Source organism: Rhinopithecus roxellana, chromosome 13 (genome assembly GCF_007565055.1).
Source record: "Rhinopithecus roxellana isolate Shanxi Qingling chromosome 13, ASM756505v1, whole genome shotgun sequence".
NCBI lineage: Eukaryota > Metazoa > Chordata > Mammalia > Primates > Cercopithecidae > Rhinopithecus > Rhinopithecus roxellana.
The window spans coordinates 18068619-18091566 of NC_044561.1; the positions used below are offsets into that span (position 1 = coordinate 18068619).

Here is a 22948-nt window from a genome sequence, read left to right on the forward strand (position 1 = left end):
GGTCAGCCCTTAGTTGACTAACCTGTAGCCTAGGGCTAGATTCAGGGCTCAGTCCATGATTGGGCTTAGTCTTCAGTCTGTGACCAGGAGCCAGGCTCAGTCTGTGACCAGGGTCATGGCTCAGTCAATGACTAAGTTCAGGGCTCAGTCTGTGACCAGATTCAGGGCACAGTCTTCCGTTAGGGCTCAGTGTGTGACCAGAATTGCATGATCCAAGGTCAGAGTTCAGTCTGTGGTCAGAGTTCAGTCAATGATTAGACTCAGGACTCAGTCTTTGACCAAGATTAGGCCTCAGTCTTCTACCAGAGTCAGGTTTAAAAGGTTAGTCTGACTCTTCTTCCAGACTCAGTCTAAAAGGTTAGTCTGGGCTGAGGCTATAATTCAGTCTGTGACTAAGGCTCAGTCTTAGAGTAGGATAAGGGCTTGATCTGGGCCCAGAACCAAGGTCTCAAGTTGGGATCAGCCTAATTCAGGCTTAGATCAGTGGGTGATTAGAGTCGGGGTTCATTCTAAGGTGATGTCAGAGCTCAGTCAAGAGCTGGACTAGTGGCTCAGTCAACAGCAGGAGTAGGGTTCAAGATGCAGGATCAGGACCATGACCAGGGCTTAATTTGGCTCTATGCTCTGTTCTGAGCTCCAATAAAGAAGTTTCCAGAGGCATGGGAGCCCAGAGCAGGTCAGTCTGCAAGAAATGAGAGCCCCGAGGCAAGCTTAGCAGGGTCTGGTGGCTGCAGGAAGCTTCCCCTGGCCTGCTGAGACCGGGTGTCCTAGAGCCTCTAACCTACATGGCTCTGCTGCTTGAGATCCCCTCGCACCAGAATAAAAATAGCCACTCACTTCAGAGCAGCTGACAGCGGGTGCTGGGCTGCCTGGGAGGAGGGGGAGCCAAAGAGAAGGAGGAGGGAGGCCTGAGCTCAGCCCCAGCTGTGTGACCTTGGGAAAGTCACTCCTCCTCCTCCAGCCCATTTCCTGAGTGGCAGAATGGGGAGTGAGGATGACATCTGCCTCAGAGGGTGAGAATGAAGTGCTGGGGACATAACATGTGACACTTGTTACCAACAAGAAACCCTGGAGTGAAGTCTTGGGAGAAAAAAATGCTCTTTTGTGCCCTGTATACTTCCTTCTCAGGGAAGCCTTTCCTGATAACCCCTCTTTCACCTTCCCACAATATCCTGTATCACCCTCTACACCTTCGCAGATGGTAGCCACAGCATGACCTCCCTCCTGGTGGGCCTGGGTCAGGGTGACCAGGGAGAGAAAGGAAGGAAGAAGACCCTCAGTACTGTTGCCATCCTCAGGTGCCCCTGGAAAGTGAACTGAGGAAGAGGAGGAGGAAAAAGACAGGAAAAAGACTTCTCTCCCTTCCCTGCTCATGGTATGTTTACTCCAAGCCAAAGGGCCGGAGGGCACATGTCCAAATTTCTCATCCTTTCACAGCCAGAACCTTCCTTCCCCATCCATGCTTTGTACCTGCTGTTCTCTCTGCTTTCCAGCCAGGGCGTTTCTGTTCTTCGATTTGGCAACACGAACTCTCCTTCAAAGAAGGGGTTCAACAGTCAGCTCCTCTGTTGGGGAGAATTATCCACTGCCACTCTAGGAGCTCCATGCTCTGTCCTCTCTCTACTTGCTGTGTAATCCCTGGGCCTCGGTTTCTTCCTCTGTCCAATGGGGATCTCACTACCAACCTCACAGGGTTACTATGGAGAGTAACTGGGATACTCTGTCTATCGCTAGCATCCTCTCTTCCTATCCCTGACCCACGCAGCCTGAAGGACAGCACTGAGTTTCCAAGAGTGGGCTGGATGAGCCCTGGCCCCTGCCTCAGTACACCCACCCTCCTCCCCCACCAAGAGTGAGGGCAAGGAGGGAGCCAGAAAGGGCTTCCAGAGAGCCGTCTCCAGGGGGGCGGTTCTCCCTGACAGCGGCCCCCAGCCTGCTGCCCTGAGCCCCAGAGCCTGTTATCAACCTCGTTAGTCATCACACCAGGAGCTCAAATATAGCACCAACTCACTCCCTTTACAGCTGGGGTCCGCCCTCCACCCCCTTCTCCTGACAAGGCCAGGCTTAGGTCTCAGAGACCCTTCCTTGTCCTCCCAGGAGAGTAACCACTCTCAGCCTCAGTTTCAGCATCCACCTCATGGGCAGGCTGAAGTCGATGGTGATGATGATGATGATGATGATGATAAATACAGAGCAGCCACCTTTATGGAGAGCTTGCTGTGCCAGGCTCTATGCTAAACATTTCATATATATTATCCTGTTGAATCTTCACCAGCACACTTAGGAGGTGTCTGCTGTTTTAATCTCCCTTACACAAATTGGGAATCAGAGTGACCTCCTCAAGTAAGTCAGCGGTGGGGCCAGAAACAAAGTCCCCTGTAGGGTCTGAGCTCAGGGAGCAGGTGGTGGGAAATCCTGGGTTGCCCTCCTGAGGCAGAGGAGCCCTCTGTAGACACATTTGCATGACATTTGCCTGGCTTCCAAAGGGCACCAATGCCCCTGTCCCAGCCCTAGATGGCTGAGCCCTAGTACTGGTCCCAGAGGCCTGGATCTGCCCATCATTCCCTCCAGGATTGCATCAGAAGCTGGGTAGTCTTGGGGGCTCCCATTTTCTTTTTCTTTTTTCTTTTCTTTTTTTCTTTCTTTCTTTCTTTTTTTTTTTTTTTTTTTTTTTTTTTTTTTTTTTTTTTTTCAGACAGGCCTCGCTCTGTCGCCCAGGCTGGAATGCAGTGGTGCGATCTCAGCTCATTGCAACCTCCACCTCTCAGGTTCAAATAATTCTCCTGTCTCAGCCTCCCAAGTAACTGGGACTATAGGCATGCACCACCACATTCAGCTCATTTTTGTATTTTTAGTGGAGATGGGGTTTCGCCATGTTGACCAGGCTGGTCTCGAACTCCTGACCTCAGGTAGTCTGCCCACCTCAGCCTCTGAAAGTGCTGGGATTACCGGCATGAGCTACCAGGCCCGGCTCAGGGGCTCCCATTTTCTTATTTGTAAAATAGGAGTCAGAGGATGAGACAGGATGAGTTCAAATCTTCCTTTTTCTGGTAACCTGAGCATCACCACCAGGTCTACTCTCACATCCTCCCTGACTGCCACCTCCAACTCCAACGCTATGTCTTTCATTAACACAACACCATTATCAGTATCGGTACCATCACCACCTCTACCTTTGCCATCACCATCACCTCCACCACCTTCACCACCACCGCCAGCCCCCTACTTCCATCATCATAATTACATACATCATCACATCCACCACGACAATCGCCTTCCCCGTCACCACTGTCACTATCTCCACCGTCACTGTCCAAAGACCTTTCTACCCCAACACCCTAATATGGCCTGAGTCTCTGCCCCTGCAAATTCCAGCAGAGATGCTGGCCTGAGAATACAGACTAGACCTACAGACAGTCAAGCAGAGGTAGGAAGTGCCTTCAGGAGAGGAAAGAGAGGCATCTGCCTTTGTGTAGGAGACTGCACAGGCCCATGCAGATGCTCCATGTTGGTTAACAAACACTCCCGTGGGCCTGTTGGGGACTGTGCCTTGGGCTGGGTCCTGGCTGTAACAGTTCTCAGGCCTGTTTTTAACTCTCTTGCCAGTCTGTTACCCCACTGCGGGGCCCTTCTCCACCCAAGTTCCCTTCCCCCAGATACCCCAAAGGGCTGGTGCTAGTCTTAGGGTCACTAAGTTTTCTCACTGAAACAAAGGAGACCTTCTCAGTTCACAGATGACCTTGAGTAAGTTCCCCTCCCAAACCACACCCAGTGAATACCGGAGAGAGGAAAACTGACAGAACCCGGGCTGGGTCAGGCCCAGCTGTGGGGATATCTGAGGGCAGCTAGGTGTCTGCAGAAGAGGAGGAGCTGGTGCTGAGGCCTGAGATGGGAAAGGACTGCAGTGGCTGGAGCCTGAGTGTCTGGTTCTAGGTTGGGAAGGCTAGAGCCTGGGACTGGCAGTAGGAGTGGTGGGGGGGGGGGGGGGGGTGGCACCAAGACCTGAAAATGGGGCAAGGGTGGGGGCCGGGGCAAGCTCTGAGCTGGCAGGGAGTCAGGAAAGTCACAGGATCAGGGCAAGAACTCAATTGTCTCTGAGGCCCTGGAGAGGATGCTGACCTCTGAACCACCTGTCCTACCTTAACGCAGGTGTGTTAATGCCCCTCCCTGGAGCAAAGGGCTGGCGAGGCCTACAGCAGAAAGGTGGGGGTAGACAGACAGCCTCCTTCATGCTGCCAGTTGGGACCTGGGCCAGGCAGATGGGTACACTCTCCCCTCCCCACCCCCATGGCTGTTCCAGCCTCAGCAACCAGTTTGAAAGATTCCCAGTGGGTAGCCACCTTGCTCTGGCCTCTTCCAGGCTGGAAGTGGGAGCCTGTGCCTTTAAATTCTCAGCAGGTTGAAATGGCTGATGACATCACTGGTTCCCGGGAGCGGTAGAGCTGGAGCCCAAGCCGAGGGAGCCCAGGCTGCCGGGGGCTGCAGACATGGAGGGCCAGAGCAGCAGGGGCAGCAGGAGGCCAGGGACCCGGGCAGGCCTGGGTCCCCTGCCCATGCCCCAGGGTGTTGCGCAAACTGGGGCACCCTCCAAGGTAAGACCCCTGAGACCCAGTCCACCCCACTTTCCTGATCCCTGGTTCCACACCCCCCCCCAGCATACACTGCAGGCACCCTGGTGCTGACTGAGGGGCTGATACTTTCCTGTGCTTGGTGAGCAGGGTCTAGGTGAAGAGAGAACCCTGGGGGCGGAGGGGCAGTGACAGGATGCCCAGAGACAGATGAAGTTAGCCATCGCCAGAAGCCCTTGGGAGAGTCCTGGACTGGGTATCAGAGGACCCAGCTGAGCTCCAGCTTTGCTGTGTGACCTTGGGCAAGTTGCTTTTCCTCTCTGAGCCAATGCAAAATGAGGGGGCTTGTCGCTGAAGACTAAAACTGTGACATCTGGGATGGCTAAGTTGTTAGTGCTGGAGGCGGTGTGATAGTTGGGGGGAAGCCGGCACACAGTGTGACACTTGGAGCCAAGGAGGGTGCCTAAAATGCAGCCTCAAAGAGCTGAGTTTGAGAAGGGAGGTGGAGATGGAGTTTTAGGTACTCTGAACTGAGGAGGATACGGGACAGAGACAGAACTGCGTCTCCAGAGGCAGGGCCCCCCTGGGCCCTGTTACCCTACCCAGGGCCACCCTGGGGCAAGTATAGACCTTCTTCTGCCCTCCTTGGCAAAGGACACTTTATCCTGTCTTCTGGAGACAGGGGACATCAGAGAGAATAGATGGAGAAGGAGAAGAGGTCCCTACAGGACTCCGTGACTCCCCGCCCCTCCCACCTGCCGGACATAAAAGGGATACCTGCTTGCCTGTCCTTTCAGGTCAGGGAGAAAGTGGAGGATGTAAGAGGGCACAACCTGGGCACAGAGAGATGTGACATCAGGATCAACTTAGAATCCTGGACTTGCTCCGAATGCTAGATTCACACTTGGTGAAGATGGACTCTTCCACGGGGCTGGATGGAATTCTAGCAAATGTTAGGCTCATAAATGCAGACAATGTGAGATGAAAATTCCCCAGAATATAATGTGACCAGGGTCCCTAGACCCCATCCCTTCATGGGGTACCTGGGCAGAGAGGTACTTGCCTAAGGTCACACAGAGCTGGGCTTTGAATCTACACAGCCAGTCTCGGCTCCCAGCTCTTGCTCCTGAGTGGAGCTCTGGGAATGAGTAAGAGAACAGAGAGGGCTGTAACCAAGGGATTTGGATGTTTAGGGGCTGGTGGAGAACGGAGGGTTTCTGGGCATCATGAAGGAAGGAGAGGTATTTAACAGGCTGCACCCATAGGTCTATATCTTGGCAATAGAAAAAGAAAAGAAACAGGCTGCCCCCAGTGTGCCCAGACCTGGAATGTCAGGTCAGTAGCCGACCTGGGGCTGGGGGAGCTTCAGGGACTGCAGTGGGAGGGTTGCCCAGGAAAGCTGCCCAGAATGGGCGGGATGTGGGTGCCAGCCAGGAAGGGAAGGCAAGTCATCAGGTTCAGGTTCACACTCTGCCTCATTTGAGTCAGGGTCTTAGTTTCCCCGTCTGTGAAAGAGGTTTCAGACTTAAAGGAGGGGTTAGGGTTTTGTGTCCTATCTCCTCCAAGACAGAAGTTGACCTGCAGCAGAATAGATTGAGGTGAGATAGTAAGAAGAACTTCCTTGGAAAGATGTGCTTTTCTTAGTTAGAGGAAATCTGCCAGGGTCTATATGGAAGTTGGGGTCCAATGCCCTTGTTAGGGGCACTCTGAATCTTTGACTTGTCCTCCACAAGGTGGACTCAAGTTTTCAACTCCCAGCAAAGAAGAACGCAGCCCTAGGACCCTCGGAACCAAGGTTGGCTCTGGCACCTATAGGGCCACGGGCAGCTATGTCAGCTTCTTCGGAAGGACCGAGGCTGGCTCTGGCATCTCCCCGACCAATCCTGGCTCCACTGTGTACCCCTGGAGGGCAGAAAACAGCTCCTGCCCACCCAACATCTGTGGGCCAGCTGGTGATGTCTGCCTCAGCTGGACCAACGCCTCCCCCAGCGACCACAGGCTCAGTTCTGGCTCCGACATCCCTGGGGCAGCTGGTAGTGTCTGCCTCAGCGGGGCCAAGATCTCCCCCAGCCACCCTGGGGCCCAGTCTGGCCCCAACCTCCAGAGACCAGAAGCAGGAGCCACCTGCCTTCGTGGGACCCAAGCCAACACTAGCAGCCTCTGGCCTGAGCCTGGCCCTGGCTTCTGAGGAGCAGCCCCCAGAACTCCCCTCCACCCCTTCCCCAGTGCCCAGTCCAGTTCTGTCTGCATCTCAGGAACAGGCCCTGGCTCCAGCATCCACAGCATCAGGCCCAGCCTCTGTGGGACAGACACAAGCTAGAAAGAGGGATGCCCCAGCTTCTAGACCTCTCCCTGCTTCTGAGGGGCAACTCCAGCCTCCAGCTCAGATATCTGGTCCTACAGGCTCCCCACCCTCCATCCAAACCTCCCCAGACCCTCGGCTCTCCCCCTCCTTCCGAGCCCGGCCTGAGGCCCTCCACAGCAGCCCTGAGGATCCTGTTTTGCCACGGCCACCCCAGACCTTGCCCTTGGATGCAGCCCAGGGTCCTCCAGAGCCTGGCACCCGCTCCCCTGGACTTCTGTCTCCCACCTTCCGGCCTGGGGCCCCCTCAGGCCAGACTGTGCCCCCACCTCTGCCCAAGCCACCCCGATCACCTAGCCGTTCCCCAAGCCGCTCCCCCAACCGCTCTCCCTGTGTTCCCCCAGCCCCTGACATGGCCCTCCCAAGGCTTGGCACCCAGAGTACAGGGCCTGGCAGGTGCCTGAGCCCCAACCTTCAGGCCCAAGAAGCCCCAGCCCCAGTCACCGCCTCCTCTTCTACATCCGCCCTGTCATCCTCCCCTTGGTCAGCTCAGCCCACCTGCAGGAGCGACCCCGGCTTCCGGTGAGAGAGCCCTCTCCCAAGAAAGGTGGCTGGGCTTAGCTCTGAGGTTAGCCATTCTTCCAGGGGGGATGGCCTGCTCTACTTCAGCTTCCCTCTCTGAGGAAGAGTCTTTGGGGAGGGGCTTCCTGGGCCACTCTGAAACTCTCAGAAGACAGCATCCCCTCCTAAGGAACTTGCCACCTCTCAGTTGACCTCCCCAGGGAGAATGTGGCAGGGGGACAGAATGCGGGGTCTCTTGTGGGTCCTTCTTAGGGCTTTGGCCCACACCTGCCTCCATTTAGTTCCCCAGGGAGTCCTGTGAAAGGAAGCTTGAGGGTGAGGGAGTGGTGCCAGGACTACACCCTCATATGCCCCTGCCCACAGGATCACTGTGGTCACATGGAACGTGGGCACCGCCATGCCCCCAGACGATGTCACATCCCTCCTCCACCTGGGCAGTGGCGACGACAGCGGTGGCGCAGACATGATAGCCATAGGGTGAGGTGACAGGGCATGCGGACCCCCTCCTGAGCCCCTTGGGCCTTCCGGGCTCTCCACCCGTGGCAGGGGCTTCCAGGGTGCCTCTCTAATCCCATGGCCACCCCGCCCCTATCCCTCCAGGTTGCAGGAAGTGAACTCCATGCTTAACAAGCGACTCAAGGACGCCCTCTTCACGGACCAGTGGAGTGAGCTGTTCATGGATGCGCTGGCGCCCTTCAACTTCGTGCTGGTAACGCACCCCTCACCCCCTGGACGGCAGAGACCCTGCTGAATTCCTGGCTCCAGCTGTACCCTGGCTCACTGTGGGGCCCGCTGGGCCTCTGTGGCCGGGTCCGTGACATGGGTGGGTGGAAGAGCAGACCTGAAGGTGGGCACGAGGGCGGGAGAGTCATGTTCTGTCCCCCAGCCATGTGGCCTCCCACCGCAGGTGAGTTCGGTGAGGATGCAGGGCGTCATCCTGCTGCTGTTCGCCAAGTACTACCACCTGCCTTTCCTGCGAGACGTGCAGACCGACTGCACGCGCACTGGCCTGGGCGGCTACTGGGTGAGCCTGTGAGCCGTCCCAGAAGGGGATGGGACACGAAGCGGGCCTTAGATTAGTCCCCTAGCCCCATACACCAGAAAGGTCCCCTTCCCATCCTCCACCCTTTACCCTGCGGCCCACCCCTCCCCATGAACCACCCAATACCTCATCCTATTCCTCTAGTATCCCAGTGTTGTCCCTCATTTCCCTAGGACCCACCCACCTTCCACCCACATATCCTCTCTGACCCCCCACCCAATGCCTCACCTCCTGGCCTAAGCTCCGCCCATGAGCCACCCGACCCTGCCTCCCTAGGGTAACAAGGGTGGCGTAAGCGTGCGCCTGGCAGCCTTCGGGCACATGCTCTGCTTCCTGAACTGCCACTTGCCCGCACATATGGACAAGGCGGAGCAGCGCAAGGACAACTTCCAGACCATCCTCAGTCTCCAGCAGTTCCAAGGGCCAGGCGCACAGGGCATCCTGGATCATGAGTATGGGCTGGGGTGGGGCCAAATGGAGCTTGGGTGGGGCTAGTGATGGGGGCTTTTGTGCCAGCTTAGGTGGGGCTTATGGAGAGAGGCGGGGCCTATGGGGGTAAGTGCCCACCCAGACTACTTGTAGGAACATGAAAGCAAAGAACAGTTGGCTGGGGAGGGGCGGAGCCTATAGGGTGGAGCTTTGCTGAGGGGCAGGGCCTTGCTGAAGGTCAGAACCTAATTTCCTGTAGACGGGGTCCCCCTGATCTTCCTCTGCTCTTTGGCAGGCTGGAGGCTCTGGCACTAATCACCCACTCCCTACATCCCCTCGGGTTGGATGGGGCCTGGAAGGATCTGGGCTGAGCCCTTATCCCCCATGGACCTGTTTACCCCCCACTGCCCCCCACTTCTCCCCCATCCCCCACCCCAAACAGCCTCGTATTCTGGTTTGGGGACCTGAATTTCCGCATTGAGAGCTACGACCTGCACTTTGTCAAGTTTGCCATCGACAGTGACCAGCTCCATCAGCTCTGGGAGAAGGACCAGGTGGGGTCCTTGTCCCCAGAAGGACACAGAGCATGTCCCAGGATACACCTATACCTTAGGCTATGGTTCCTGTCCTCACCTGCCCCACCCGTCCTGGGCGCAGCAGAGCCCAAGCTGTTGTCCAATCTGCTCTCCTGGACCCCCCACAGCTCAACATGGCCAAGAACACCTGGCCCATTCTGAAGGGCTTTCAGGAGGGGCCCCTCAACTTCGCTCCCACCTTCAAGTTTGATGTGGGTACCAACAAATACGACACCAGGTAAGCTCAGTCCGAGGAGGGATGGGGAAGTGAGCCGAGGTCTTCTCGAAAAGGGAGACTTTGGGAAGAGGGGCAGGAGGCAAGGTGGAGGGTTGTGCCTTGATCCCCAGCCCCTGAAACTTGGGGTACCCCTGCTCACTGCAGTGCCAAGAAACGGAAGCCAGCTTGGACAGACCGTATCCTGTGGAAGGTCAAGGCTCCAGGTGGGGGTCCCAGCCCCTCAGGACGGAAGAGCCACCGACTCCAGGTGACGCAGCACAGCTACCGCAGCCACATGGAATACACAGTCAGCGACCATAAGCCTGTGGCTGCCCAGTTCCTCCTGCAGGTGAGTTCTGGCCTCATCTTCCCTGCATAATATCCCCAGACCCAACTTGGCATACCACTGCCCCTCACCATTACCCTTTGTATAACCCCTTGTACCTGCCCTCAGCAGCATCCATTTGTTGTAACAGAGTGGGAATGGGGTTGCGATCTCCATTTTCAGATGAGGAAGCTGAGGCTCAGACACATGGCATCACTTGCCCAGGGTCACACAGCTAGTAAGAGGAACAGTTAGGATTTGAATCCAAGTGAGTCTGGTTTCAGAGTCCATGCCTTTTCTTTTCTTTTCTTTTCTTTTTTTTTTTTTTTTGAGACAGAGTCTCGCTCTGTCACCCAGGCTGCAGTACAGTGGCGCAGTCTTGGCTCACTGCAAGCTCCACCTCCCGGGTTCAAGCGATTCTCCTGCCTCAGCCTCCCGAGTAGCTGGGATTACATCACCCGCCACCACGCCCAGCCAATTTTTGTATTTTTAGTAGAGACAGGGTTTCACCATGTTGGCCAGGCTGGTCTTGAACTCCTGATCTCGTGATCCACCCACCTCGGCCTCCCAAAGTGCTGGGATTACAGGTGTGAGCTACCGTGCCCGGCCAACTTTTTTTTTTTTTTTTTTTTTTTTGAGATGGAGTCTTGCTCAGCCACCCTAGGTTGGAGTGCAGTGGCACAATCTCGGCACACTGCAACCACCATCTCCTGGGTCTAAGCGATTCTCCCGTCTCAGCCTCCCAAGTAGCTGGGATTACAGGCACCTGCCGTCATGCCCAGCTGATTTTTGTGTTGTAGTAGAGACAAGGTTTCACCAAATTGGCCAGGCTGATCTTGAACTCCTGACCACAGATGATCCACCTCAGCCTCCCTAAGTGTTATGATTACAGACATGAGCCACTGCGCCCGGTGCCCTATTTTTTTTTTTTTTTTTTTTTAATGGAGTCTCACTCTGTCGCCCAGGCTGGAGTACAGTGGTGTGGTCTTGGCTCACTGCAACCTCTACCTCCTGGGTTCAAGTGATTCTCCTACCTTAGCCTCCTGAGTAACTGGGATTGTAGGTGCCTGCTACCACGCCTGGCTAATTTTTGTATTTAGTAAAAATGGGTTTTTGCCATGTTGGCCAGGCTGGTCTCGAACTCCTGACCTCAGGTGATCCGCCCACCTTGGCTCCCAAAGAGCCAAGATTACAAGGTGTGAGCCACCACACCCAGCCTTAGAGCCCATGCCTTTTCTACTAATCTCTAACTTCTGTCTTCCGAGAAAGGTTTAGAGCAATTTATCTTAAAATTCACTTATAGGCTGGCACAGTGACTCACACCTGTAATCTCAACACTTTGGGAGGCTGAGGTGGAAGGATCGCTTGAGCTCAGGAGTTTAAGACTGGCCTGGGCAACACAGTGAGACATCTCTAAAAAAAAAAAAATCAAAAAAAGGCCAGGCACGGTGGCTCATGCCTGTAATCCCAGCACTTTGGAAGGCCGATGTGGGCTGATCACATGAGGCCAGGAGTTTGCAAACAGCCTGGCCAACATGGCGAAACCCATCTCTACTAAAAAAACAAAAATTAGCCAGGCATGGTGGTGCACACCTGTAATCCCGGTTGCTTGGGAGGCTGAGGCACAAGAATCACTTGAACCTGGGAGGCAGAGGTTGCAGTGAGCCAGTATCGTGCCAGTGCAATCCAACCTGGGTCACATGAGCAAGACTGTGTCTCAGGGAAAAAATAAAAATAAAAATAAAATTTAGCTAGGTGGTGCACACCTGTATTCCCAGCTATTTATGAGGCTGAGGTTGGAAGATCACTGGAGCTTGGAATATCTAGGCTGCTGTGAGCTGTGATCATACCACTACACTTCAACCTAGGCAAAATTAGCCGGGTGCGGTGGCAGGCACCTGTTGTCCCAGCTACTCAGGAGGAGTAGGAGGAGGAGCTAGACAGAAGAATGGCGTGAACCCAGGAGGCAGAGCTTGCAGTGAGCTGCGATCCAGCCACTGCACTCCAGCCTGGGCGATAAAGTGAGACTCTGTCTCAAAAAAAAAAAAAAAAAAAAAAAAAAAAATCACATATACATCATAGTTTTCACTACTAGTGTCTTAAAAATAACAAATAAAAGATATAAAAATTCGCATATATAATAAGACCAGCAAAATCAAACTCCATGTAACATTCATTCATATTCATTCATTCATTATTTACTGAGTACTTACTGTCTTACCATATGCCAAGCATTATGAGAGTGTGTAGTGATGGGGAGGGAGAGCAAAGATATAAAAAATACAAAGCTAAACTCTAAGTAGTTACTATAATTTAGTATTGTATTTAGGATTGAGATTCCTGGTTGCTGACATCAAAAGGGGAAATCCTAGAATCTCAGAACCAGACCTGTGAGACCATGTAGTCCAACTCTCTTTTTTTCTCTGGTGGGATCTGAGGCTCCTCATGGGGTAGGCACATGCCCCAAACCATATACAGGCTCTGCAGTGGCAGGGCAGAGTAGATCCCATCTTTTCAGCCCTGAAACCCAACTCTGGGCTCTTCAAGTCTCTTGATCTGATAAGAGGGAGCCCGGTAGCCAGAAAATGTTTTTCCTGGTAACTTTGTCACATGGCCAGTCAGTGGGACATTGGCCAATATCTTTAGCTGGGAATGGAAATATCCCCACGCTTGGCCTGCCATGACCTCTGGCAAAAGGGTCGGGCATGAAGATTTAACCCACAATCAGGGACCTCACCTGGAAAATCACTTCTTTTGAACCCCACCCTGTCCTTCCTGCCTCCTCCAGGACTGTGTCCCTTTAAAAACATTTCCCAGCCAGGTGCAGTGGCTCACACCTGTAATCCCAGCACTTTGGGAGGCTAAGGCAGACGGATCACTACGTCAGGAGTTCCAGACCAGCCTGGCCAACATAGTGAAACCCTGTCTCTACCAAAAATACAAAAAAATTAGCTGGGCATGGTGGCGGACACCTATAGTCCCAGTTACTCAGGAGGCTGAGGCAGGAAAATGGCAAGAACCCGGGAGGCGGAGGTTGCAGTGAGCTGAGACCATGCCACTGCACTCCAGCCTGGGTGACAGAGCAAGACTCCATCTCAAAAAAAAAAAAAAAAAAAATTCCCATTGAGTGAGTACCTACTACATGCCAGGCCCATGTTGTGTACTTTACATATGTCATCCCTTTGAATGCCTCAGTAGGCTCTGAGATGTCCCAGTTCTCCTCTCTGTTTTACTGATGAGGGAAACTGAGGCTCAGAGAACTTAAATCTTTTACCCAAGGCAATGCAGTCAGAATAGGGCTCAGTAGGGGTTTTGACGCTGCAAGTCCTTGAAGGGCTTTTTCAAAGGTCTACCCTTGCCTGCCCCTGTTGTTAGGAACACAGGAACAGGGAAAGAATGTGCCAGTTACTTCTAGAACAGCTTGGCTCGGAAGCTGAGGGAGGGAAACCTGAAACTAGGTAAACGGGATCAGACAAAGATCTGGAATTGGCACCAACTGAGCCCTTCCCTGAGGGACAGAGGTGGGGCCAATATCCTGGCAGCCTGCCACCTCAGCAGCTCCACCCATTCAGGTGGTACCCCTGGTGAGTCTGGGTTGACCTTGGGGAAAGGATACTCATGGTTATAACTTTCCTTCATGGACTGATGACAAGGTAATAGTAGCCACTTAGTACTTAGACTCAGTTGGAGAAACTGAACCTTGGGATGGTTAGAGCCTGCCCTGAGGTCACATAGCGAATTAGTGGTAAAGCCTGGAAGTGGACTGAGGTCTCCGTCCTCCCACTCAGAGCTCTTTTTGCCTGCTCAGGAATATTCAGCTTACCCCAAATACCTAGTGCATCACAGGATTTTACTGGTCTTCCTTGCTAGCATAGAGATAAATCATTTATTGAACACTTACTGGTATACTGGGAAATTTATGGGATGCTTTGCAAATGGTATCTCACTGAATCTGCTGAACAACTCCAAGAGTAAAATAAAAGTCTCTGAGTTTGGCCAGGCACGGTGGCTCATGCCTATGATCCCAGCACTTTGGGAGGCTGAGGTGGGTGGATCATTTGAGGCCAGGAGTTCAAGAACAGCCTGGCCAACACAGTGAAACCCTACCTCTACTAAAAATATGAAAATTAACCAGGCGTGGTGGCGGTGCCTGTAGTCCCAGCTACTAGGGAGGCTGAGACAGGACAATCACTTGAACCCGGGAGGCGGAGGTTGCAGTGAGCCGAGATTGCACCACTGCACTCCAGCCTGGGTGACAGAGCCAGACTCTGTCTCAGAAAAAGAAAAAAAAAAAAGAGTCTCTGAGTTTACAGATGAGGGCCCTAGCATTTAGAGAGGCTGAGGAACTCACCCAGCCTGTCAACGGCAGAGCCAGAGCCAAATCCAGGATCTGCTAGCTTCAAAGCTGTGTTCTCACTCACTCCCTAAGGAGGCTGTGGGCAGAAGGAGCCCTGGGCTGGGAGGCAGCACAGGGCTTAGTATTTATACTAGACCTGTTCTGCCTCAGTTTCCCAGTCTGTAAAGTGGCCCTTTGTCTCAGGCGATTTGTGCTAAGACCCAACAGCCCTCAGTGTGTGGGATACTAGAGGGTCTCCCCTGATGTGGCCCCTGCCCCTGCCTTGCCTGGACAGTTTGCCTTCAGGGACGACATGCCACTGGTGCGGCTGGAGGTGGCAGATGAGTGGGTGCGGCCCGAGCAGGCAGTGGTGAGGTACCGCATGGAAACAGTGTTCGCCCGCAGCTCCTGGGACTGGATCGGCTTGTACCGGGTGAGAGGGGCAGTGGCGGTCAGTGACTCAGGGAAGCAAGGGGCCTGGAGGAGCGGCTGAACAGCATGGTGGGGTCACTGGCTTGTCCAAATCTTGATGCCACACTGGGAGACTGCTGGGATCAGACATTATAGGGTCACAACACTGATTCCACAATACTGATCCCCCAGGTGGGTTTCCGCCATTGCAAGGACTATGTGGCTTATGTCTGGGCCAAACATGAAGATGTGGACGGGAAGACCTACCAGGTACTTAAAAGGAGCGAGAGTCAGGGGAAGTCCCTGTTGCCTTGGGACCTCAGGACTCACCTTGGGGTCTCTCAGGTGGCCTCCCTGACCCCCAACTTAGGCTGATACCCCTGGGCCCACCAGGTAACATTCAGTGAGGAATCACTGCCCAAGGGCCATGGAGACTTCATCCTGGGCTACTACAGCCACAACCACAGCATCCTCATCGGCGTCACTGAACCCTTCCAGGTAAGTAGGCCAGACTGCTGGGCTGGGGGTGCCTAAAGACGTTTGTCAAATGCCACAGCCCTTACCTTCTGCAACGTGAGCTCAGACAAATAAATTGACCTCCCAAGATCTGCCAACGAGAGAGGCAGACCTCGGGAGCTCAGGCCTCAGTGGCTGGGTTGGGGAGAAGGGTGCCCCAGTGACCAGCATTTCCCCCAGATCTCACTGCCTTCCTCGGAGTTGGCCAGCAGCAGCACAGACAGCTCAGGCACCAGCTCAGAGGGAGAGGATGACAGCACGCTGGAGCTCCTTGCACCCAAGTCCCGCAGCCCCAGTCCTGGCAAGTCCAAGCGACACCGCAGCCGCAGCCCGGGACTGACCAGGTTCCCTGGTCTTGCCCTACGGCCCTCATCCCATGAACGCCGTGGTGCCAGCCGTAGCCCCTCACCCCAGAGCCGCCGCCTGTCCCGGGTGGCTCCTGACAGGAGCAGTCATGGCAGCAGCCGGGGCAGTAGTGAAGAGGGGCCCTCTGGGTTGCCTGGCCCCTGGGCCTTCCCACCAGCTGTGCCTCGAAGCCTGGGCCTGCTGCCCGCCTTGCGCCTAGAGACTGTAGACCCTGGTGGTGGTGGCTCCTGGGGACCTGATCGGGAGGTCCTGGCCGCCAACAGCCTGTCTCCCAGTCCTCAGGGCCATCGGGGGCTGGAGGAAGGGGGCCTAGGGCCCTGAGGGTGGGGCAGGCAGATGGGCCAAGGTGACCACCGTTCTGCCTCAATCTTTTGCAAGCCCACCTGCCTCTCTCCTGCTGCTCCTCTAGCTGTATCTGCACCTGCCTCTCTGTCCTGGCCGGGGTGGACAACTGGGGTCCCCCAAAACTCAGTCCTGGCACCTCAACTGTGACAATCAGCAAAGCCCCGCCCAGGCTCCCAACTGGGATAATGGGGGAGCTCTGGCAGATATCCCAATCCTGGAGGTCATCCGTTAGGAATTAAATTCTCCAGCCTCACTCTTGGCTCTTTCCTACTTGTTAGTAGTCTTGGGATGGGGGTAGACAGAGGCAGGGACTAAAGAGGTGAGGGAATGACAGAACCGACATTTACCAGGCACCAGTTGTATATGTTACACATGCCATCTCCTTTAGTTTGCACTGCAACCCTGTGGGATCAGTGCTATTCTTGGACCCATTTCACAGGTAAGCAAACTGAGGCTTTTAAGAGGTTATATCAACCTCTCAAGATCAGACAACAAACCATAGTTCAGCCAGGTGTCGCGGGGAGGAAATACTTACTAAGTGCTAAGCACTGTATATGTATTGGTTCACTTAGTCCTCAACAACCCTATGAGGTAGATCCTGTGTAGAGACCCCCTTTTTTCAGGGGAGGAAACTAAGGCTTTGAGTGCAAGAGGGAGGTCCTTTGCTCAAGGGCATGGAGGAGATTTGAAATTAGGTTTAGGGCTGGGCCAGGAAGGGTGTAGCAGCTGTTAAAAGAAGGGGCCCCCCAAGAGGAGGGAGCTGAAAGCCCTCTCCAACACCCACCCTGATTCTGGATTCAGATACAGACATTTCTGTGACATCCTAACTTCCCACCTGCTACCCCAGGCCACAGCACCCAGGCACTGGGGCTCCCCTGGGCAGGTTTTTGAGGCATGTATTATTTTTGCAACATGGACATACATGTACCTCCTCCTGGTAGTGCCTGGGGCTGCTGCAATAAGTTACCATTTCCCCATTCCCATCTGTATGGGAACTTCATATTGCAGCAGTTACCAAAGCCTAGGGCATCAGAATGAGCTTCCTGAACACCACATCCAGGCATAGAAGAGTTATGTCATAATGTGCTCCAGCGTTTGGGCCTTGAGATCCCCCCATTCAGCCTCTTGATTGTCCACAACAGCCTCTGCCATGCTTCAGTCTAACCTATGGAGGGAAGGCTGAGATTCCCAGCGCCTGGCAAAGCCATGGGCAAGGTCCAGGCTGGTACCCAGGAAAGCTGAAACTGAGGTCACTGGCTTCAGGATTTCTGCTGCCCGTCGGGTCTCCTGGCTGCCTGGGTTAGCTGCAGGCACTGGTTGTAGAATGACACGGGGCCTCTCGGGGGCTCTGAAGGCCATGCCTGCCTCTCATCTGTGCCTTTATGCTGGAGCTGCCGTAGCCTCTGCTGAAGCCTCCGCAAGTGCCAGGCTGACACCTTGATGGCCCTGGGGTCTCTGGAACAGCTGTAAGGAGAGAAAAGTGGGGCAGATGATCAGGGCTGACAAGGATCCCACCCTACTTTGCAGACGGGGGGCTGAGGCCCAGAGAGAGAGAGGGCTGGGGCCAGAGTCACCAGCAAGGCAGAAAGGGGTGGGTTTCACGGAGAAAGGGTGTAATAAACCACACTGGTACCTGGAGGCCTGGGATCTGCCACTAGCTGGCTGTGGAAACCTGAGCCAGAAGCCTGTTTCCTCATCTATGAAATAGGAAAGTTAAGAAGGAGCTGGCTTTGAGAATCAGAATCCAAATGAAAGCAGGGCACAGTGGCTCACGCCTGTAATCCCAGCACTTTAGGAGGCTGAGGTGGGAGGATCGCTTGAGTCCAGGAGTTCAAGGCCAAATGAGATTGTGGATTAGGAGTGAGTTAAGTACACATTTTGCTGTGTGCCAGGCAGGGATTGACCTACGTGCATCCTGCCATTTCCTTGGTTCCTACGACCATTTTACAGACAAAGACGTGGAAACTTGGAAAGGTGAACCAATTGCCAAGGTCACGTGGGAATCAAATGACATAGCCCAGATGCGACCCATAGAGGCCAACTGCAGCGCTGGACCTAGGGCAGCAGGGGGTAGAGGAATGAGGCTATGGATGGGAGCTCAGAGGTCTCCCGATCCCTTCCCCTACCCCCTTGGCCCAAACACCCAAAGTGGGTATAGGCAACCCACCCCTTGAGAAAAGCCCCCCATCCCTCCTGGCTCTGACATCACTTACTCTTTGCCTTCCACACAGTCCAGTGGAGGGGCCAGCTTGAAGCAGGTTGTGCCCAGCAGCTCCCAAAGCATGTTGGTAACCTCGGATGGGCTGTGGAGCCTCAGGAAGCGTGCCAGACTGAGAACAGAGGCAGGCTCAGGCCGGGGTAGGGCCTTGCCAGCCAGGGGCCCCTTCCCATGCCTGGCAGCAGGCAGCCCACCCCACAGGGGTTCAAAGGGGCCTCACCGGCGTGTGCAGTTGCAGTGGAAGAGGGGCTCTTGGGCGCTGTTGAGCAGCTGGAACTTGATTTCCTGGGGTCCAATCTGGTGCTCACACTGGTCCAGGTGGCGGCAGAAGCTGCGGCAGACCCGGCGGGCACCTGAGAGGTGGGTGTGGTGTTGATGGGAGCCCAGTCCACCAGGGAGGCCCCACCAATGCCTGCGCCATCCAGGAGAAACGCCAGCACATGTGCTCAGTCACACACACAGCCTCCTTCCATTTCATGCCTTCTGAGAGTCTCTGTGCCCTCAATGTGCTGCCCTTGTGGGAGTGCCTCCCTAACGCCAAGTCCCCAAACAGTAGTACTGCCATGGGGGATGCCCAGAATGCTGATGTTAGTCAAGAAAGGCTTCCAGGAGGCAGAGGCTGCTAAACTGAGGCTGGGAGAGAAGAGGAGGAGAGGAGGAACAGCATGTGCAAAGGCCTCGTGGTAGGAGAGAGCCTGGTGCTTTTGAGGAACTAAGTGAAGTTTGTGAAACTAAAGTTTTGACTGGGGGTAGGGTCTGCGAGGCCAAGGCTTGAGGGCCTCTAGTGTCGGGACATCATTGGCCAAGATAAGGAGGAGTGGTAGTGGGTGCACAGTGGGGCGTGATGTAGTCACATTTTTGGATTATGAAAATCCAGTGCTGCAGTGCGATTTGATGGGAAAGGTTGGGAGATCCCAGGAGGAAACTGGGGCAGGAAAAGAGGCAACACATGGCCACCCCCAAACAGAGGCAGGAATACCCCCTCAAGTCAGGAACCCCCAAAGTTAGGTTCTGAGCTCACCCTGAGGTTTTAGGCCACCCTGTGGGCCCTGGAGGCCTGTGGGGGCCATATCAAGCCTGGGAGAGACCATAGGGTCCTGGAGGACTGTGGTGTTGGCTTTGCTGGGGCGCTTGGACCCTTTCTGCTGTGGTGGCCACTTCTGAAGGTGCTGCTTCTGTCGAGGCTTGGGAGGGGCTGGGCTCTGGGAGCTGGGAGTTGGGGAGGTGGCCCAGGAGCTCCAGGAGGCATTGTAGAAGGTCCTGGGCTGAAGGCGAGCGAGGGGCACTGTGCCATACGTCCTACACCTGGGGGGTGGCAGTTGGTGGCAATTGGTGACTAGAAATCCCCCCTCCCAGAAGCTCCCAGGGTCGTCTCCACGGAGACCAATCCTCTGCCGGTCCTATCCCCCATCCCACTGGGTTGTGGGGGACACCCAAGAAGGGTCTGCATCCCAGGCCCTCAGGAGCGGACATACAGGATGGGACATCATTCCCTGGAAGACAGACAGATGGATAGGTCTCCCTCACCAGGTTTGGAGCCTGGGATCCCTCTCTGTCTGGAAAGGGACTCAAGGGGGTGGCCACGTACCCGCCCCACCAGTACCACGCCACACACGCCTCCTGCTCCTCCAGCACAAAGCAGGGGATCACCAGCACGTTGAAGAAGGCCACACCCACGATGTCGGAGATGGAGTCGCGCTGGTTCTGCAGGCATTGCTGGAACCTGCCCAGAGCAGATACTCAGGACCCTGGGGCATGGAGGGCTGTCTGACTCCTCCCCCAGCCCACCCTGCCACTACCAGCTGGGTGGTTTGGGGTCCAAGCGTCCCTTCTCTCTGGCCTCAGCTTTCCTACCTGCACTGTGGGGTCCAAGCTGGCTGACCTTTAAGATCCTCTGCAATCCCAATGTCTGGTTACCCAGGAACTGGGTAACTCTGCCCTGTCCCTGTGCTCTGGGCCCTCACTGCCTGCCACCAACCTGGTATCACAGTCACAGTGGGAGATGGTGTGGAATCGGTAGTTTCGGATGCCATAGTTGTACTGCAAGGGTGAGATGTTCTGTGGGCAGCGGTCATGTTCCCGGCAACAGAGATCAGGTCCCTGGAAGACCCCTGCAGGGAGGGGAGGGGGCACCAGCTCAGCAGGGTCCTAAGCATCACGCACCAGCTATGCTCCCCTGGTAGCAAGAGGGTAGAGACCTGGTTCTCACCCCAGCCCTGACACAACTGCCATGGAGGTCCTCAGACCAGTCACTCTCCCTTCTGTGGGACTCTCAGAGTTTCAAAGTTGGAAAACAGAACCCAAGCTGCAGCCCCTGTTGGGCAACTCTAAATGCCAGGCAGCCCACCCATAAATACATGGAAAGGTCTTCCTCAGGGGAATTGGAGTCTGCCTCCAGAGTTCCCAAGCCCGCGCCCCAAATAAAATCCAAAATTATGAATGTGTGGATGATGGAATGGCAAACAGGCAGGGTGCAACCTTTCTCATTGGCACAAGGAGGTGTTGCCAGGATGCCAACCTGCTCTGACTCAGGTGCCAAGTCCTCCCCCACCCCTGCACACAAACGCACAGACATCTGTACTGAGAGTGTAAGAAATTTGTCTATGTTTATTACCATCTAAGCAATAGCACTCTTTAATAAGCATTTCCCACATGCCTGGCACTTCCCATATCCAGGCTCACAGCCAGCCCTGAAAGGGAGGTATTACCTTCACAGGTGAGGAAATAGGCTCAGAGAGGGGAAGTGACTTGCTCAGCTTGTATGTGCTGTGTTGGGATTTGAAGCCAGGCCTTTGGTCTCAGCATTCATTCCACTGGGAACCCCGTGCCCACGAAGCCTCCTCCGGGGTAATGGCTTTTTGGCTCAGTTGAGCCTGGATGCTCCCCCAGCCTGCCCAGTCCTTCGGATGGTATTTAATGAGGACTCCCAGGTTTGAATAAGACCTTCCCCAACCATGACTTCATTTAAGCACCCCATGAGGAGATTTGTGATTACCCTCACTTTATAGATAAGGAAATTGGGGTTCACCATGGTCAAGTCACTCTCCCACGGGCACACAGCCTGGGAGAGTAAGGGCTAGGGCTAAAGAAACCTTGCTTCCCTGATCAGAACCCCCAGCCCACACACCCCTTATGGCTCACCCAGCTCTGAGGAGTTCCCAGCAGAGTCTCCAACTCCACACCACAGTGTGCCAGGCATGGTCCATCCTCTCTTCCCTCGCTGGTGCCCTCCACCAGGGACTCCACTCTGCCCTGCTGCTCGCTTCCTCCTAGCCCCTGCTGGACTCTCCTCAGGCCCTCGGCATGCCTCCCACTGACTCGGAAGAGTGGCCAGTGCTCTCTGCAGCTCAGGTCCAGGGGCATGGGTGAAGAAGCTCCGGGCAATGTCATGAGAACAGAGGGCACCGTAGGCTGCGGTGAGCTCCGGCTCATCCTCCCAGCTACATGCCTGCAGCCTCCTATGCGCATCCCAGCGGGCATGGATCAGGGCCAGTCCCTGAGCATCCTTGGCCAGGAAGCTCAGGGACCCCAGTGGGTTGCCAGGGACGGGCTTGGTCAAGTGGCAGGAGGTCCTGTACCAGTGGAGGGCAGGGGAGCCCCCCAGGGCCACCCCCAGGAAGCCCAGCATCCCGAACAGCCCTTCCAGAACCCCCATTCTGCACTGGCCCAGTCCAGTCAGACAAAGCCCCTGGGATGCCTGCCCTTGGTGGCCCCACGAGGCGGCAGCTGAGCGGTGGAACGGAAGCGGAGCCCAGCAGGCCCGGTGCAGCAGGACCAATGAATGGAGCTGTGGGAGGAAGAGGAAAGAGGCTGGAGTATGGGGTGATCTTGGGCTTGTAACCGAATCCACCGGCCGGGCAGGATGCTGATTGGCTGAGGAGTGCACTTGCTGGGGCCCACGCCCCCATTCTGCCTGCCCTTCCCAGCACCATCCAGTCACCTGCTGCCAGCCCTGCCTGGATGGGGACTGTGGGAGCCAAAGCCTTAAGCTGTGGGATGGGGACCAGGTAGGGGCTTTCGCATCTCCTTGAAGGGAAGGAAAAGGGTTCAGGAGCTTGGGGGAGTCCCCTAGAACCCACCCTTGTCACCCTTGCCACTGTTGTGGCTACCACACCCACCTCCATCAGGCTGGCAGGGGGCCATGGGCCTCTGCCAGGGCTGGGTGAAGGAGGTAAGGGCAGGGCTGGGGCTCTGAAGCTACCACTCTGGGAGCTCCCAAGGCTTCTGGGAAAGGGAGTGCCACCTGAGGTGCTCCCCTGCCACGTCCTAGTTGTTAGAAAGGCATACTCAGGGGACAGGGCCCCAGGGCTCCCCACTTCCTAGGACTCCAAGCACAGGCCTAGCCTTGCAGCAACCCTCCTGGTCTGATAACTGGGGGAGACATAGCGGGAACAGGCCTTGAGAGCCACATAGGGCAGGGCTGATGCTCTGGATTTGAAGGAACTATGGTCCCCAGAGTGGCAGAGAGTGGCCCACGGTATATGTCTGTGGCCACCTCCATTGCTGACCACCTGGGGGACACAGCAGGCATCATGTGTGCCTCATGAGACAAGAGTCTCTCCATCAGGAAGGGGCTATACCCAGGGCTTGTTCCTGGGTCCCAAAGCCCAGCTTCCAACCGTCTAGTAAGGCCAGGGTGCTTACACCCATAGTGCAGATGAAGAAACTGAGGTGCAGTGAGGTGGGAAAACCTCAGATGACAGGCTTCAGCTGAGG

General features: G+C 55.2%; 2 protein-coding genes across 4 annotated transcripts; one reads left to right on the plus strand and one right to left on the minus strand.

The window, feature by feature from the left end:
* The first annotated feature begins 1280 nt into the window (after positions 1-1280).
* INPP5J (inositol polyphosphate-5-phosphatase J) lies at positions 1281-16267 on the plus strand. Of its 2 annotated transcripts, none has more exons than XM_010360667.2 (14): positions 1281-1375; positions 4396-4592; positions 6302-7452; positions 7816-7929; positions 8053-8161; positions 8360-8476; positions 8771-8946; positions 9366-9477; positions 9627-9736; positions 9881-10064; positions 14672-14809; positions 14980-15057; positions 15181-15285; positions 15484-16267. In XM_010360667.2, exons 2-14 carry the CDS (start codon positions 4488-4490, stop codon positions 15988-15990), a joined length of 3006 nt encoding a protein of 1001 aa, XP_010358969.1. In that variant the 5' UTR covers positions 1281-1375; positions 4396-4487; the 3' UTR covers positions 15991-16267. The 2 variants fall into 2 exon arrangements, with proteins under 2 accessions (XP_010358969.1, XP_030770364.1); XM_030914504.1 differs by lacking the exon at positions 1281-1375 and adding an exon at positions 3872-3933.
* A 125-nt stretch (positions 16268-16392) lies between these two features.
* Positions 16393-22012, minus strand: PLA2G3 (phospholipase A2 group III). Of its 2 annotated transcripts, XR_004052771.1 has the most exons (8): positions 21374-22012; positions 20211-20343; positions 19821-19955; positions 19254-19537; positions 18453-18585; positions 18228-18344; positions 17648-17711; positions 17374-17478 (listed from the first exon to the last, which is right to left on the minus strand). XR_004052771.1 is itself a non-coding variant. In XM_010360668.2 (7 exons), exons 1-7 carry the CDS (start codon positions 21885-21887, stop codon positions 17274-17276), a joined length of 1521 nt encoding a protein of 506 aa, XP_010358970.1. In that variant the 5' UTR covers positions 21888-22012; the 3' UTR covers positions 16393-17273. The 2 variants fall into 2 exon arrangements, 1 of the variants encoding a protein (XP_010358970.1); XM_010360668.2 differs by lacking the exon at positions 17648-17711 and having other exon boundaries at positions 16393-17478.
* Positions 22013-22948: the final 936 nt, after the last annotated feature.